Source organism: Fusarium redolens (genome assembly GCF_020744475.1).
Source record: "Fusarium redolens strain MPI-CAGE-AT-0023 chromosome Unknown BKA55scaffold_14, whole genome shotgun sequence".
Classification (NCBI taxonomy): Eukaryota; Fungi; Ascomycota; class Sordariomycetes; order Hypocreales; family Nectriaceae; genus Fusarium; species Fusarium redolens.
Genome location: NW_025763677.1, coordinates 150,623 through 166,620, shown reverse-complemented (window position 1 = coordinate 166,620; position 15,998 = coordinate 150,623). Strand labels below are relative to the sequence as shown.

General features: G+C 47.8%; 5 protein-coding genes across 5 annotated transcripts; 3 read left to right on the top strand and 2 right to left on the bottom strand.

The window, feature by feature from the left end:
* Nucleotides 1–237: 237 nt before the first annotated feature.
* BKA55DRAFT_665941 (tannase and feruloyl esterase-domain-containing protein) lies at nt 238–6,422 on the bottom strand (the record flags this gene model as incomplete). Its single annotated transcript, XM_046197760.1, has 8 exons — nt 238–520; nt 566–746; nt 796–937; nt 986–1,065; nt 1,116–1,564; nt 1,623–2,049; nt 2,528–4,241; nt 4,665–6,422. The coding sequence occupies 8 exons, from the start codon at nt 6,420–6,422 to the stop codon at nt 238–240; spliced, it is 5,034 nt and encodes a 1,677-aa protein (XP_046045728.1).
* Nucleotides 6,423–7,038: 616 nt separating this feature from the next.
* On the bottom strand, nt 7,039–7,945 carry BKA55DRAFT_576783 (uncharacterized protein). Its single transcript, XM_046193515.1, has 3 exons — nt 7,792–7,945; nt 7,338–7,742; nt 7,039–7,280 (listed from the first exon to the last, which is right to left on the bottom strand). Exons 2-3 carry the CDS (start codon nt 7,714–7,716, stop codon nt 7,228–7,230), a joined length of 432 nt encoding a protein of 143 aa, XP_046045727.1. The 5' UTR covers nt 7,717–7,742; nt 7,792–7,945; the 3' UTR covers nt 7,039–7,227.
* Nucleotides 7,946–8,431: 486 nt separating this feature from the next.
* On the top strand, nt 8,432–10,374 carry BKA55DRAFT_576781 (CoA-transferase family III domain-containing protein). Its single transcript, XM_046193514.1, has one exon. The coding sequence runs from the start codon at nt 8,743–8,745 to the stop codon at nt 10,255–10,257; it is 1,515 nt and encodes a 504-aa protein (XP_046045726.1). The 5' UTR covers nt 8,432–8,742; the 3' UTR covers nt 10,258–10,374.
* Nucleotides 10,375–10,594: 220 nt separating this feature from the next.
* BKA55DRAFT_576780 (uncharacterized protein) lies at nt 10,595–11,915 on the top strand. Its single transcript, XM_046193513.1, has one exon. It carries the CDS (start codon nt 10,696–10,698, stop codon nt 11,788–11,790), a length of 1,095 nt encoding a protein of 364 aa, XP_046045725.1. The 5' UTR covers nt 10,595–10,695; the 3' UTR covers nt 11,791–11,915.
* A 1,096-nt stretch (nt 11,916–13,011) lies between these two features.
* BKA55DRAFT_706232 (uncharacterized protein) lies at nt 13,012–14,586 on the top strand (the record flags this gene model as incomplete). Its single annotated transcript, XM_046200686.1, has 3 exons — nt 13,012–13,541; nt 13,593–13,736; nt 13,810–14,586. The coding sequence occupies exons 1-3, from the start codon at nt 13,089–13,091 to the stop codon at nt 14,584–14,586; spliced, it is 1,374 nt and encodes a 457-aa protein (XP_046045724.1). The 5' UTR covers nt 13,012–13,088.
* Between the last annotated feature and the right edge of the window lie 1,412 nt (nt 14,587–15,998).

The following is a 15,998-nucleotide window of genomic DNA, read 5'->3' as shown; positions in this document are numbered from 1 at the left end:
CACCAACAACTCAGAGAGGTGCGGCTGTACTTTTGGAGTCTCGGCAGTTGGTAGTGCACCCCTTTCAGCCTGCCACTGTCTCTCTCCGGATGAACCAATTCCCCACTGTAACATCGAGTAAAGTAGTTGGAACGTATATGACGTCGGTTAATTTCAGTGAGAGTATTTAAACGAATGAGGTTGAAGCTAAAGCAGACAAATATGTTGGCTTGTTGAGTGCAAACTCTAGCTAAACAACTACTCCGTGGCCGATTGCGAAATAGAGACAGATCGATCCTTCCCATCTTGATCCTTAGTCATGACCCCATCTTCACGAACCTCAGCAACTCCATGGCCGTTGTAAACTACCCCTTCAAACAACTCGTCAATCTCCTCGAGAGACAGTCCTTTTGTTTCGACCCAAAACACAGCAACAAAGATGGTCTCTAGGACATCCCAAGCTCCGATGATGAAGTAGAGGCGCCAGGAGATAGCCTCAAGCGCGATGGGGAACACAAGAGTGGTTCCAATACTGTAGCTACTGTTAGCATGGTCCAAGATGCGATGGGCTTGACGGGAATCTTACGCAAATATAGCAATTGTTCCAGCCCATATAGCCATTCCGTTAGTACGGATAGAGTAGCTTAGAACTTCAGGAGGGTACAGCTGCGTAATAGGAGTGATGCCGACACTGTATGCACCCATGAAGAGGAAGATACAAGCGACAGTCCCGTAGATCCCAGCGAGATCTTGGCTAGTGCTGAAAGCTATGGAAGTATTAGCTTGAGTATATGTTATGGGTCTGGCGCAGCTCACCTTTTGTCAGTGCACCGATAACAAACATCAAGATGGTCATTCCGACGCAAGCAGAGAGACAGAGCGTCTTTCGGCCAGCTCTATCCATCAGAAACGTCCCTATCATTGCACAAACGAGACACCAAGATTGCAGTACAATGTTCTGGACACGGTTAGCAATACATACTAGTATCGGAATATCCTAACATACGATTTGTAGCTGTGTAGTTCTATTGGTGATTCCAGCGTTCGTGAGCATGTCCCCAAGGAAAAATGATGCAATGTTATTTCCTAATGCAGTCAGTATTCAAAGACTATCAGCATGCCGATCTGGGACCTACCGCTCGCCATGACGATGACAGCTACTGAAACGGCAAGCATGACTCGCCTCCGAGCACTGCGAGTCGTGAAAAGCTCAGTGTATGATGCTGTCTTGCCTTCACTTCTCTCTCTTTCTCTGCTATCGACCATGCCTTGATATTGCTCGCAAACTTCCTGGTTTGACTGTTCTCCATTGGCGGCGATTGACGCTATGACTTGGAGAGCCTCCTCCAACATATCTTGATGGGCAAGCCACCGGGGTGATTCGGGAGTTAAGAGGAGGCAGAAGATGCAGATCAAGGAGAACATGCTCTGTAGAAGAATAGGAAGGCGCCAGGACCACTCTCCGGAGATTTCGGCAGTACGATAGGTGATGCCTGCAGAGATCAAGGCACCAACGTAGTAGACGGAGAAGGTAATGCTTAGACCGAGCCCGCGAATCTTAGGTGGAAGAGTCTCCGCGAGCCAACTGCATGTAAGAGAGGTTAGCTAAATCACAAGAGATGCAAGATAGAGGGCACTCTTACGTCGAACCGGCAATGCTGGATAGTCCAGACGCCAAGCCCAGAATGATTCGACCGGAAAGGAACATGGCAAAGTCCTGGGAGCCAGCAACCAATCCAATACTGAAAAGCTTGGTCAAGAGAGCCACCAAAATGGAGTTCTTGCGGCCAATCGCATTGACAACGGGACCCATGGTCAAGGATGCAATGCCCCATCCAATGAAGTTTGCAGACACGTTCAAAGCTCGAGTAGTAGTGTTGAGGTTCAGGAACTCAGTATATGAGGGTATGATGTTGATTCCGCTCATGAGCGCAGAGTCGTAACCGGCAGTCGTTGCGTAGACAGCTGCGGTTGCAACGAGAAGCATGACTGTAAGTCGACTCGATTTGGGCTGAAAAGGCCCAATGATACCGGTTGGCGACCACATGGTTTTGGTAGAGCTGGATATCGCTGGATTGGAGGTGAAACAAAAGTGAAAGGAGAGGTCTGGAGAGATGGAAGGGAGACATTGGAAACTCTTCTCTCATGGAAGTATAAGTATTAACAATTGTCTTCGTGGTCCAGATAGAAAGAAGACGCCACAGTCTTGAGTTTAAGCAGCTTATCAATGGTTGTATCCCTATTGGGACTGGCCATATCTCACCCTGCCTGCATATCTCAATCCAAGGGTTTGGTTACTGGTGAATCTGGAGTACAGAATGCGGGGTGATCAAAAAAGATGAATGTGGAGAGAATGGTCTAGATTTCTGGAGGTGGCAAGCAAGTGGCGTCGGCTAATTCAGTACGAGTTGATATTTTTTGCCGATCGGTAATTTCAGAAGTCTGTTTATCTCTTTCTTTCAACAACCTTGGCAAAGCAGGAATCGCGGGAAAGACTCGACGCGGAACACTTCGAAATAGCCCATTGTCCTTTCATCCAATGGCCTACCTGCCACAGCAACCCGTATAGCTTGATAAGCCTGCCGATAGTTCTCCCCATGCGATGCAAGCTCGCTAAACCGGTCCAGCACCCAAGATCTATGGAGTATATCGTCTGACTCGATAGCGACCACGAATAATGGCCAGCCTAGCCGCGCTAGACCCGGTTCTCCTTGATCTCGATAAACCTTGAATGCCAGTGACATGATCTCTTTCATGGTCTCACGCTGCTCTGATACCATTGCTTTACTTCCGTGGATAATGCGGAGGAAACAAACAAAGATGGCGTGGAAGCAGGAAACGACCGACTGCAACTCCATTACGAATCGCAGATGGGGTCCATCATTGGGTAGTTCAAGGCGGTTGGCCACACTGATCAACTCTCCATATCTATATCTGACACTGCGAATGGCACCTGCAACAGACTGCCTCCACGAACCGTGGGGGACCTTGTCACTATACTCGGCTGCGGCTAAAGCACCGACCATAAACTTCAGCTGAGCAGACTCAGCGTCGAAACATGATAGGTCACTACACTGTAGGTCCTCCAGCAGTTCCGTCTGGGGATATGATCTCCCCCACAAGTCATAGTTGGCAAGAACAGATCGCTTTTGCAGTTGTCTGACGCGTTCCAAGCGACTTTGCGCTTCACTCTCGGACATGCCGGATGAAGAGTCTCCCAGAAGGTTGTTGAATGCCCCGCCAAAGCCATTCAGAACAGCACCTCCATCGGCGTGCGAGAGCCATATGAGTATCTTGCAGGAGACAGGGCAAAAGCTCTCAGCTTTGATGATGTGTGACATATGCGCTTCGTTAGTTTCGTTGCTGGTGAGTTGCGATCGCCCCAGTAGTATTGAGGTGGCGCCTCTCAGGTGCGCATCAAAGCCAATGCCGCAGCCGTCTCCAAACTTGAGTTCATACAAGAGCATGAGCCATAAGGTAGCCAGAACAGGTGGAAGATAGGTTATCTCGCTGGGGATCTGCGTAGCCGCAGCCAGCATCTGTAGGCCATCCCTATAGTGTTGGATAGCTCTCATTCGTCTGAATTCAGCATCTGACTCAGAGCCAGTAGTCTTCTCAGACCAGGACTGGCCACTGACTGCGCAGACCATGTGAAGAACCATGGGGCTCTGCTGGGCCAACTTCCAGACCAGCCCAGGACCGCTGTGCATTGATATCCGTGTACCAACCATGCCTGGAAGGACAAATCGGAAGAAGTGGATTGCCGAGTGATCGGAAGGGAACAAAATAGCGGCGCAGTCGGGTGAGAGTTCAAGTTCGAGGCCGTCGTCGGCAATGGTACCGAGTGGTGGCAGACTGATATCTGCACTCTGAGTATCGGATAACGGACCACCTCCAAGGCCTGCGGAGTAAGCCTCCCCAGAATATGGATGATCACCAGGGGTTGTGAAACTGGTGCTAGGCGTCGACGCCACATCTGCGCTGGCGATCAGGTTTGCAGGAGTCGACGCAACTGGAGATGCGATAACGCGTCTGGTGTACTTTTTGCGTGGGATGCGCGTATAGTCGCAACTCAATTCCAGGCGGGTGCATCGTCGGCAAATCGGGCGCGTCTCATCGCATTTGACCTTTTTTACCCGACACGTCTGACATCCGCCTCGTGATCGTTGGGTTTTCGGCTGCTGTTGGGGTATTGGTGATGGTAGCGACTCATCACTCGGGTTTGGAGAGCCCATGTGAGATTGTATGCTTATGTCAATCGCCTATTTCTGGCGTTGTCAAGTTGCAGTAATTGAGGATTCAAGAGCGAGAATTGTGGAGTGAAAATGCGAGGGGGGCCAGGTTCGTTTTAGCCTCGGCATTTTACTGACAGAGTAATAGCTAACTGACTCGGTGAGCTTTTCCATTTTTGCAACATTCGATAGCTTGGTCTACCAAAGTGACTAAGGAAAGAAACCCTTGCATTATCGATCTCAGCAGTAGCCTCATCAGACTCGCCCTCTATTATACATGGATATGTTATATGCAAAGTTCAAGGTTGGTAATTAATCACCTGGCGACAAAGACAATGGCAAGAAAAGGCTGGTTCCCCTAATTATGATTCGAAAACAATACATATATATACAACAAGTCCTCCGTTTAGGCCAACCAGCCAGGTCCCCAGGCGGCCAAAGGTACTAATATACAGGAATCTTGAAAGCATTGAAACTGTATGTCCAACTCTCGACTGACTTCTCGTCATTCACACACTCAAACCTCTTTTCATTCTTCCAAAGAGGTCGCTTCGGCCACTGACACAGCATCTGTGTCTCTCCTTTGTAGTCGCCTGAAGAAACAGTCGCATTAAGCCTCGACGGTTGCTTGCCATTCTCGACCCAATCAATCATAACGTTCATATTGTTCTGAGGATAAGGACCTGGCTGAAGAGAGTTGGTGCCACAGTGACCGGCTCCAGGAACGAGATAGAACTGGTACCATTCAGAAAGAGCCTTTTGTGCCTTCTCATCGGACAGTTTCGGATACATGATGGATCGGACAGACTGCCAGTAGTGAACTGAAGAACCTGCGGGGATGCTGGGATCAGATTCTCCATGGTAGTGGAGGAGCTTACCACCAGCTTCCTGGAAGGCTGTGAGGTCGGGATGAGTAGTCTGTAGACTGTCGTAGTAACGGACCATACCAGTGTTGATCCAGTCTACTAAGGTGTCATATGTGACATTGTTGAGGTTATCAAGGTTATCGAGGTCGAGAAGCTCGATGAACTTTGCAACGTACATGCCACCAGTAGAGGGGATGTTCAGAGTCCACTTGTTGGTGTTGTTATCGTAGGTGGGCTCACCATCAGACAGTTCAGAGCCAATCTGCCAAGACAGATACGCTCTCTCGTCCTTGCTGTTGAAGATACCATCGTAAATAGCCTGAGCAACGGCAACACCCTCAGCAGTAATGGTGCCATTCTGTTCGGGGGCATTACTCGTCTGGCTGCCCGGAGCCTGTCTCTTACTGAACCCAAAGCCAAGTGAAGAACTGGTCTCAGCTGCACAGTAATACTTCTTGCCAATGAGTGACTTGAGTTTGAAGTTAATCTTACAAAGATCTGTTCGTGAGATAACGCCATCTTTCCTTCCATCGAGAGCATCGCAGGCCTCGATAGTGGCGTTGACGATCTTCTTGAGCTCACAAGGAGGGGGGTAATAGTCAAGAGTGTGCTCAACGGTGGCAGGGTAGACGTGGAGGACCTGTTGCTGTGCGAAGCGAAAAGCGGGAGCTCCAGCAATGACACCGTCATACTCGTCGCCCCATCGTTGAACCTGACTCATTCCCTCTCTTCCACCATCTGAGCAGCCCTCGTAATAGGTATAGACTTTACTCGACTTTGACAAGCCATAAAGATTCTTGGTGATGGACTTTCCGATGTGCGTCATCTCTCCGAGAGCTTGGTAAGAGAACATGTATGTCGCATCCCAGTTAATAGAACCGTTGCCAAGAAGAAATTTCTCATCGAGACTGTAGTTGAAGGCGTCGTATCCACCATCAGTGGCTCCAGCGGCAGCTCCATACTTGAGGCCACCAGTGGTATCAGTATTGAGGGAGTAACCACCTCCGCCCGCAACATAGAATCGGCTCTTGAAGTTTTCGGGATCAGGAAAGGCATACTTGAGGTTGACTGTATCTCCCTTGCTACCGTGGGTGTATGCGACAGTGACGTTACAGTAGTTGTAAGTATCGGTATCACGACGCATTGGTCCACCTCCCATGCTAGCGCTGGCGTTATAAACCGCTGTGGAAGCCGTGATGGAAGATGGGATCATATTGATCCCCAAAAGGGTTCCATTAGAGGGCAGCGCAGCCTTTAGGTTCGAGACGGTACATAGTTCGGAAAGAGAGGACGCGAGTGATGGCGAGGCTAACGCAGCCATAATGACTGCGAATGATTGTCGCATTATGGTGAATGATTGTTGCTAGAGCGAGTGAGAGGTCAGATAAGATGTTGCTTAACTTGAGGCGCTTTTGCATGACAAGTCGAAATAATTGTTTTATATTATTTCTCATTGGCCATGGCTTCGTCACCACCAGGTCCGACCCAGAATATGCCACGCGTTTGTTATCCATATTCAAGATTTCGGTACAGGAAATTAAATCATATGAAGTTATGGATTGAGCCGGAATCGAGTGGCGATCCCGAACTCGCAGGGAGGCTTAGACAAGACGCCCACTTCCCGCAAATGGGGGGCGTCCCGATTGGGATTCAGAGCATACGTAAGCTACATTGCAATATAAGATGAAACGAAGTTTTGTCAGTGGCTTGGTTACATTCAGCGAGATAGCGATGTCTCAATAATTGCTAGTGGTTATTGATAGATCTGATACCTGTGACATGAATACAAAAAGCCTAATAAAATACGTCCACAAATGGAAAGATCCAGACACTAAACAGATGATCCGGCTTCACTTGCTCGGTTCCAATACATTTACAGCACAATGAAATAGTCATCGGGTCATGAAAACATAGCGAAGATGACTTAGATGGCACTTCAAAAGATAGAGGAAGACTGAAAACGCATGGAAAGATCTTCTGTAGATAGATAGCTCATGAGGTCGTTCTCAGTCATCTCTCTGGACAGGCATCACACCTATCGACATATAGACTCCTGCAACAGACAATATTGGGCATATGGCCAAGAAAAGCTAAAAAGGCATGCATTCGAAAACAGGTATGTTTAGTCCTTCACTTGATCTTTGAAGCCTTTATCCTTGCACATGAGACCCATGGCCGTTGCTGAAGTTGCTGTATTGTGTTGCTTATTTTGTTAGAGATCAAGTTCATCTACACCTGTTTATTGGAAGGGGAAGCTCACGTTGGACAGGCGGGAATTTAGCAGGAAGATTTGGCTGGTCCTGCCTTACCTGTGGTGCCCTTCTTAGGTACACAGGTGGACTTGCAGCATGGGTTTCTGAAGTCGCAATTGCTGCTACCAACCTGCGTGACCAAGATGTAGTTGGCGTCACAGAGGCACACACAGCCTTTCTTTTCGAGGGGGGTTGCCATGGCGAATGACATGTACAAAGTACAGGCAACGAGGAATGACTTGATTTGCATTTTGGGAACTCTGGTGATCGGTGAGCCGAGAAGGTAATTTGTGTCTGTTTTCTTGGTTGACAGAGGATAACGCAGCCTTTTATAGACAGGCGAGGTCCTCGTTGCTCTGTAAACACAAGATCCCCAAGTAGCTTCATAGCCTAGTCTTGCTAAGCAAACAAGGCTTTTGCACTATTAAGCCACATGAAGTCAATTAGGTTCTAGATGCTTACTTTAAGCTCTTTTAGTTATCCAATGACTGGCTATCAGTCTCTTGTCGTATGCTTGCAGCTCGAACTTGTTGGTAATTGCAGGGCTTTCGAAACACCAATACGAAACATTTATAACAGCTCAACTCTTTGCCTGTAGCTCGATACCTGTTGGTCGACTGTCTCTCTTTTATGAAATCGTTAGACAGGCAATGCCTCAGCGTTACTACCCGTGACTTCAATAAGCGGTGAGACCTCCATTGTGGCTTGATCCACCAGAACCGATACGGTTGAATAGGAAGAGACTGATCCAGCGTTAGACATAGCTAATCCGAGTTAGACTAAAAGCTTTAATGGTGCTTGGCGGTCCGTTGTCCAGTTTAGATAGTGACCTCGTTTGAGCCAGCCATTTTTACCTCTTCTCTCAATATGTCAAATTCCTAACCAATGGGATTAACTCCACCGCTCCCTGGTATGGCATGGTACCGATAGTTCGGGAAGCTGTCTCGTACAGTTGGGTCTGTAGTCATTTCCAGGATAAGTAACTGCCAAGTCCAACGTTCCGATAGGCCACTGTCAGCTGTCTGGAAGCCGCTAGAGCGAGCTGGCTGAGTTACTGAAACTGTATGCATATTTTCAGCCAGCCATTTTGCCAACTGGTTCACATTTAGTATGCTGCTAACCCAGGTCTAAATCACTGCTTGTTCTTTTTGGCTATTTTACGAGCAGCGCTGTAATCTCGATGAATCGGCGTCACCTTCCTGCTGATAAGATATGATTGGCTACTCGGTTATTAAAGGTGATGCCTACCGAAGGCGGGGATGATAAGCTCCTGCAACGTACTACGTACCTTCAGTCAACCCAGTCTTTCCATACCTTTATGCACTTGTTATTGTCAAGTTTGTGTTCCATTGGTGAATATTGAAGACTTTACCGGCTTTCGAATCCGAGGCGTTACCTCCGCCACATCCCGCTATGATGCCGACATCGGAGCAAGCCTCAGAATCGTGCAGCATTCACATACCCGATGCAAGCAAGGCCTCACATAACATTGACCGAGCAAACTACAAATCATTTGATGCGCTGAAGGAAGTTTGGACAGGTCTCGATCTGCCTGAGGCCTCCTTGGCATCAGTCAGGCTTCCTGGTGAAGAGGGCCCAGCTCTTCCTTCGTCATTCAAAATCGGAATCCTCGCACAAGCCTCCATCGGACTGTCTGCTCTAACAGCTGCTCAGATTCATGCCTTTCGCAGCAAGACCCATGTTCCTAAAGTGACGGTACCACTCGAGCACGCCGTCGTAGAGTACAAGTGTGAAAGATTGTATACCGTTGCTGACGAGCTTCCTCCTCCATCTGGGGGCGCAATTGGTGGCCTGCATAAGACCTCGGATGGCTACGTTCGAATCCATGACGGATTTCCAAACCATGTGCAAGGTACTCTTGACTTGCTTGGCTTGAGTGCTGGTGCGACTCGACAGCAGGTGTCTGAGCAGACTGCAGACTGGGCTAGTATTGACTTGGAAAATTGCGGAACAGCAGAGGGCAAAGTCGCAATTTATGCTCTGCGCTCATATCGTCAGTGGGATAAGCTCCCTCAGTCGAAGGCTATCAGCAACTTCCCTATTAGCATCAAGCAGGTCTCACCATTATCTCCAACTGGTTTGCCAAGCAGGATGCAGCCTGGGAACCTCAAGTGCCTCCAAGGTCTCCGGGTTGTTGAGATGAGTCGGGTGATTGCTGCACCATTATGTGGCAAGACCTTAGCGGCTCATGGTGCTGAGGTGATTTGGGTGACTTCTCCAACGCTGCCAGATCTGCCGAGGGTCGATCGAGAATTTGGACGAGGGAAAAAGACTGTCCAACTCGATATTCATAACTCTGAGGATCGAAAGCAACTTCTCAACCTTCTGAAGGATTGCGATGTGTTTGTTCAAGGTTATCGACCTGGGAGTCTTGCATCATACGGTCTGTCCCAAGATGAATTGAGGAAGATCAATCCAAGCATCATCGTAGCCAACATGTCTGCTTTTGGCCCTGAAGGTCCATGGTCAGGCCGTCGAGGATTTGACTCGCTGGTGCAGACATGTTCCGGCATGAATGTCTCCGAGGCTGAACACGCCGGGAAGGGCGAGCCTGCTCGCCCGACACCTTGTCAGGCCCTCGATCATTCAGGTGGATACATGCTTGCCGTTGGCGTCATGGCTGCCGTGTATCATCGTGCTGCCCAGGGCGGTTCATGGAGAGTCGACGTTTCATTGGCGGGCATGATGAAGTATTTGAGAAGCCTGGGTCAATATCCTGATGCGATTGGATTTGAGGCGAAAGATTTTGACAAGCCCGAAGATGTGCCTGAGGAGTATTTCGAGGTCCAGGAAACAGGCTTTGGAACCATGAAGTCCATCCGGCACAGTGCTATTGTCGAGGGTTTAGAGGTTGGCTGGGACATCATGCCAAAGCCACTTGGCTCCGATAAGCCGGCATGGGATTAAAGCATTCAACGATATTCTAGAAGATGTTTTGTATTTTGTTATTTAATACCTCCTCTCCTGGCCATAGTGCATATTTGTTCGCGCCAGATGTCAATAAAGAAAGGGTTCTTAAACAGGTCAAAAATCGCGTCTGACCATTGGCGTTGAACTTCATTCAAAATTATTCAATAGTGCAATGTGGCGTAAATAATTTGTCCTGGTTCACGCTTGTCTGATCAAGGCTATTGGTCACAGTTAGCGATAACCCCATTCGAAAGATCTGTGCATGTCACTCCAACAGAGTCTAGACCTTGAGCTGAACAGCCACGCAATTTGCGACAATCAGTTAACAAAAAGACTGGACTTCCTTCTTCGTAACATTCTGTCTCAGTTTCACTTTCTTAACTCAGTCATTCCTTGACGCCTTTGGGCAATTTTCATTCTTTACTGTTTATCATAATGGTTAAATCAAAGCGCATCGTGGCTGCTTTGGCCTACCTCAGCATCATTGGCGTAAACGCTAGCCCATGCAAGCCACATACCACGACTGGTATCACCGAGACAGCCTCTTCTGCCACCTCTCAATCAACGGTGTCTGGATCTGTTACCATACCGGCGTCTGTTACCGAGACTAGTACCTCGATCGTCAGCTCCGAGACTGAATCGGCTACGGACTCAAGCACTCTAATCGAGTCCACTGCAACCACCGACGCCACTACTACTGCCATTGGGGCTTCCACAACCGGGTTCTCTTCAACAATCGAGACAACAACTACCGCTGCAGCCACCACGTCTTCAGCTGCTCCCGAGGTCTTTTGCAACAACCAAATCTATCGTGGCAACGCTTTAAGCCGTGGTTACACAACAACTGAAGCCATCAGCGAGCAGGAATGCTGGGAGAACTGTGTTGGTGATGAGAGCTGTAACTCGTGGTTCTTCCTTACAGCCGGAGCTTGCAACCTCTATACAGAGACCTTGCCCCAGTTCAGTGCTCCTTCTAATGAAGATGGTCTCTTGATTGGATCACGCAACTGCTCTCCTCGTGACTATCAGGATTGTAACGGTGACATTGGCTTTGGTTGGGCCGGGAGGGAACCCGATGAGCATACCAACAATGTTTTACTCGAAGCCGACTGCGCCCATTTGTGCATGAAAAACGGCCTCTGCGATGTTTGGCAATACGACAGCCTCTTCCAGACCTGCAACATGTTCTCCGGTTCCTTTTCAGACTTGGTTACTTTGGAGTCTGACGGTACAGGAGACGGCAGAAAGATGCTCATCGGTGCACGAAGCTGCTCTTCAGACTTCTTCAAGCCTGTGCTTGGGGCATGTAATGGCGAGATGGCGTGGAATAACAACTGGCCACAACCTTACAGAAGCTTCGATCAGTACAAGACCGTTGCTACATGCGCGCGCGCCTGCTCGATCGACCCTATGTGCTTATCCTGGTATGTGTGGGATGGACATGGGGATTGTGAGTTTTCGAAATTTGATCTTGACTCGGACCCAACCGATTTGGCTACTGCAGGTTCTCGAAACTGCGGTGTTCCCTGAGATTCTATAGTGGCCTCATTGACCCTTGGTAACAAGATTTGGTTGAGATAAAGGCTCTGGTCTTTAGACCTGCGTTTTTACATAGTCTTATCCCTTTAATATATTGTACCATAGTTCTTGCATACTTTCTAATTAAATATACTTATTAGTAAATATATAAATTCTCTTCTATAATTAGGATATAATAGAGAAATAACTAATAGCTAAAGAGACTTAGATTATATATTATAGTAATAATAGTTAAAGTCTAAATTGAAGACAACACTATAACTACACATAGCACTAAATAGACAATGTCCTTAAATAAATAATTAGAGAGAGTATTATAATATACACTCTTATAGAGTAGCAGCAATAGCAAACAACCTCCTTACTAATTTTATCTTTTGCACTGCCCCAACATTATTTCACATTGATAATAAGAACAGGACCGAGAAATCTATCCAGGCCGTGATGGTAGTTGCGGGGGCTCAATCTTCCTGGCACAGGGGTTGGCTGCGGACTTTACGACACTGGCGGATCTAAATGACGCATGAAGAAAAAGGTTGCGATCGATCAGAGCAAACAAAATCGAAAGATAAAACAGAAAACCGCAGGATTGTTCAATCCTTAGTAAGACTCAAGACATATATTGAGGCTGTGTTCGGATCCTTTCATCTCGGACTGCTTTCGCATTTTTTTTATTCTCACTAACTGCGAATGCGAGAAGGCTGTCGCTTGGTGTAACTACTGGTGATTCACCTTCTATTTTAGCCACTTTTCTCTTAGCTTTTACTGGGCAAACGGCAAGACAGGGGTCTTGCATCGCCTCCTCCCGCTTTGGTGCATCGTAGCATTGGCAGTCTTGACCTTCTCGCCTAAAAGGCGCATGCATTTACATCCCATTAGCACTATTTTATCAAGACCTGGAACTGGCGGCAATGCAATGATACGTCACATCTAAAGGCTCGGCGGCTGGGGCTTGGTGAAACTCTAACCTCAAGCCAGCGGATCAATAATGTGCCTTATATATATTCTATCCAGCTTAGCATCCCCAACCTGTGTTTGGGAAAGTCGGAATGACCTTTGATCTATTTAATCGGAATTTCATCAGTCATGGTCAACACCGGGAGGCCAAGCCGTGGTTGCGCGACATGCAAGAAGCGGAAAATAAAGGTAAACATAGATAGACTCCGACCTGGGGAAATCTCAACATTGTTGATGGCATCTCTAACACGAAGCAGTGCGATGAACTAACGCCATCATGCACGCAGTGCAAAACGGCTGGATGGATATGCCCAGGGCCCTCGGAGAGTAAAATGTTCTTCCGCAACCAAACCACCGCAGATCTTGCCAGGAAGAATGCTGGGATGTCGAGTACAGCAACATCAAGCTCTGCAGTGACCCCGAACTCTGAAATATGGAAACGACCTGTATCTCCCCCAGCACGGGATAGAGCTACTACTTTCTTCATGCGGCAGTACGTTTTTGATATGACTAGCGCAGGAGGAACCTTGCCCTTGAGGGATAACCACGAGTTTCTCCCAGGGCTGATACGAAACCAACAGTCCTCTTTTGGGCTTCTCAGCACAACAGTAGCGGCTGCGGGGTTTGCCGCTCTTTCTAATGCCGGCAACGTGTCAGAATGGCGGGCAGAAGCATTCCGTCTTTATGATAGCGCCATTCGTCAGTTGCAAATTGCCCTGCAAGATCCTGTTCAGAGAGTGTCTGACGAAACGCTTGGTGCAGTACTGCTAATGGGGACTTTTGAGGTGCGGCCTCGCTTATCTCAATTTCGAGTTTTACGTACTAATTCGTGCTAGACTATTGCTTTTGCAGACACTGGCTCACTGAAAGCGTTCAGCCAACACATTATCGCTGCAGCAAGATGCATCGAAATGCGTGGACCAGCCCAGTTCCAGACCGTGGTTGGCTTGAAGATGTTCATGCAGATGCGACGCATCATGGTAAGACGGAATTCCCGCTTAGGTCCTGCACCCACTGACCCAGTACCAGATCACAACATGTCACCAGCTGCAGGAACCCATACCGTTTGAGATCTCAAAATGGTCGAGCTGGGCGGAAAGAAGCCAGAACAGCGACCTTGTCCCGGTTAATCGCTTCTCCGAGATCAACGAAGTCTTAGCTAGTGTCCGCGCTGAGCTCAAGCACCAGCATATTACAGACCCGGCTGTGATTTCTTACAGGCTTCTTAAGATCGATAAGCTTTTGGAGGAGTGGGCGCAAACGCTACCGCCAAGCTGGGAGTACAAGTCTTACAGATCCATTGGTCCCAATGGCGTGCCTTCTAGTAGATATGATCTACAGCACGATATGTATACAGATCCATGGATAGCTTGCGTGTGGAATTGTTACCGTAATGTCAGGCTTTTGATACACGAGTCCGTCATTATAGCTACGCTTAAACACGGTACTGCAGAGCAGAAAGACGCATTACAAAGTTCCGCCAAAGTCCTCGCCGCGATGGCAGACGGGATCTGTCACAGTGCTGCATATCATCTTGGATATCGAGCTCAAGATGATACAATCGAGAGTTTTGCGCAGACAATGCATCTAGGCAGCAATCCGATCCCGGGAGGTTTCTTACTCATCTGGCCTTTATTCTTTGCCGGGATACAGAGAACCACTTCTGCCGATCAGAGACAGTGGGTTGGTGCAATGATGAGGAGGATTGGAGTGCGGATGGGCCTACAGTTGGCTGTGTCAATGGCTGATTTGCTGTTGGAGACAGAGATACAGGATCTTTCATTTTCGAATTGTGAGACATTTTTGATCGGCGAATGGTATCCAAACTAGGCAAATAATATTTCTATTCTCAGTATCGGTTTCTCATTACCTCGCTACCTCGCAACACAACTGCTGTTCTCCCCGCTGTGCATGTCGCATCCGCATAATTTAATGACGGCTTGGCCCTCTATTTCGGTTTTCGTGATCCTCCAGGATGCAACGATATTACAGGGTTGCTAGTAGGGCTATCTAGCCATCCAATGAAAGCTTCATAGGGCCGAATCCTTGACAGTTCCATAAGCCAATGAACGTGGTCCCATGTAGTGGGGAAGGTTGATGACTTATCCAAGCTTAAGCCTTTTTGAGTTAGCCATGCGAGAGAGCCAATCAACACTACACTTCTCCTTATGCTATGGATCAATGCACAGCCCTGTATCTGCCAAGACTCTCCCTGTAAGATGTAAGGTTGACTATTAGGCTCATTAGCCGCCTAAGCGGCCGCTGCGTATCTTGTCATTGCTAGGGCGAAGTTGCGGATCAGCTCGGTCAGGTGTCAGTATCATTGGACGATGTAGCTGCTGAATGATTATTCCGGAGGTTCATATTATTGGATATTGATATGCCTGTAGCAAGAGTGATGATCCGCCAGACTGGATTCATAATGATTTCAAATTCGTGCCGCTAAAAAGATGGCAAATTCCACGTGAATGAGATTTACTTAATAAAAGCTTGTGCAGATCTGATTCTCAGTGCAGAGAAAATCCATGCCACCGAGTCATTAGAGACTGCTGATTATGCTCTACTGAAATGTTCACAACAGTCTTTAAGCAGCATATAAAAATGATATTTCTTAAGAAGTAGTTTACGTCGATTTAGATTGACCTTTTAGAAGGATTCCTAAGTAAAATAACCTGAATTCTTTGACACCAGAGGCGAACCGATATTTTTCGGTCAATTTCAAGTCCCGGGGAGTATCATTAACCAAAGTCTTGGCATTTCGGTACTTAAAATACCATCCATGTATCCAGAAAACCCATTACGGTTCCCAGTCAAGGGAGAATGTGTCCGGGAGGCTAGATCAACACAAGGTAGCAACTACACATTGTCATACTAGCGTCACGTACCCTCGGAGTAGATTGGCCGCTCCGCAACGCTTACCGTTTTCCATATGTCCAGCTGTGCCGTGACAGTTAATAAGAGCTGCTGGGATGTCGATCCTTGTACGCCGATCCTTCAATACTGCAAATCCACGACTGTTATCATTTTATCACGCAGCCACGTTGGCAAAGATTGGATATGATTACCCGTGCATATCAATGCTCCTAAACTTAACTTTGATTTAGGCGCACAACCTTAAGTGGAATTCACAGGGATCTGTTCCTTTGTCCTTCCCTGTTTCATAACTGTTGGGTGGAGGCTAGGGATGAGCTTATTCCTTTGAAACAGTTACACGACTGTGAAGTCGGGGTCTCAGCGAGGAT

Bases quoted from the DNA above. Each gene is read 5' to 3' on its own strand.
- BKA55DRAFT_576783 (XM_046193515.1), bottom strand. From the start codon at position 7,716: ATGAAGCTACTTGGGGATCTTGTGTTTACAGAGCAACGAGGACCTCGC. The intron at 7,281-7,337 runs GTGAGCTTCCCC...TAACAAAATAAG, and splicing joins TAAATTCCCGCCTGTCCAAC to CAACACAATACAGCAACTTC.
- BKA55DRAFT_576781 (XM_046193514.1), top strand. From the start codon at position 8,743: ATGATGCCGACATCGGAGCAAGCCTCAGAATCGTGCAGCATTCACATA.
- BKA55DRAFT_576780 (XM_046193513.1), top strand. From the start codon at position 10,696: ATGGTTAAATCAAAGCGCATCGTGGCTGCTTTGGCCTACCTCAGCATC.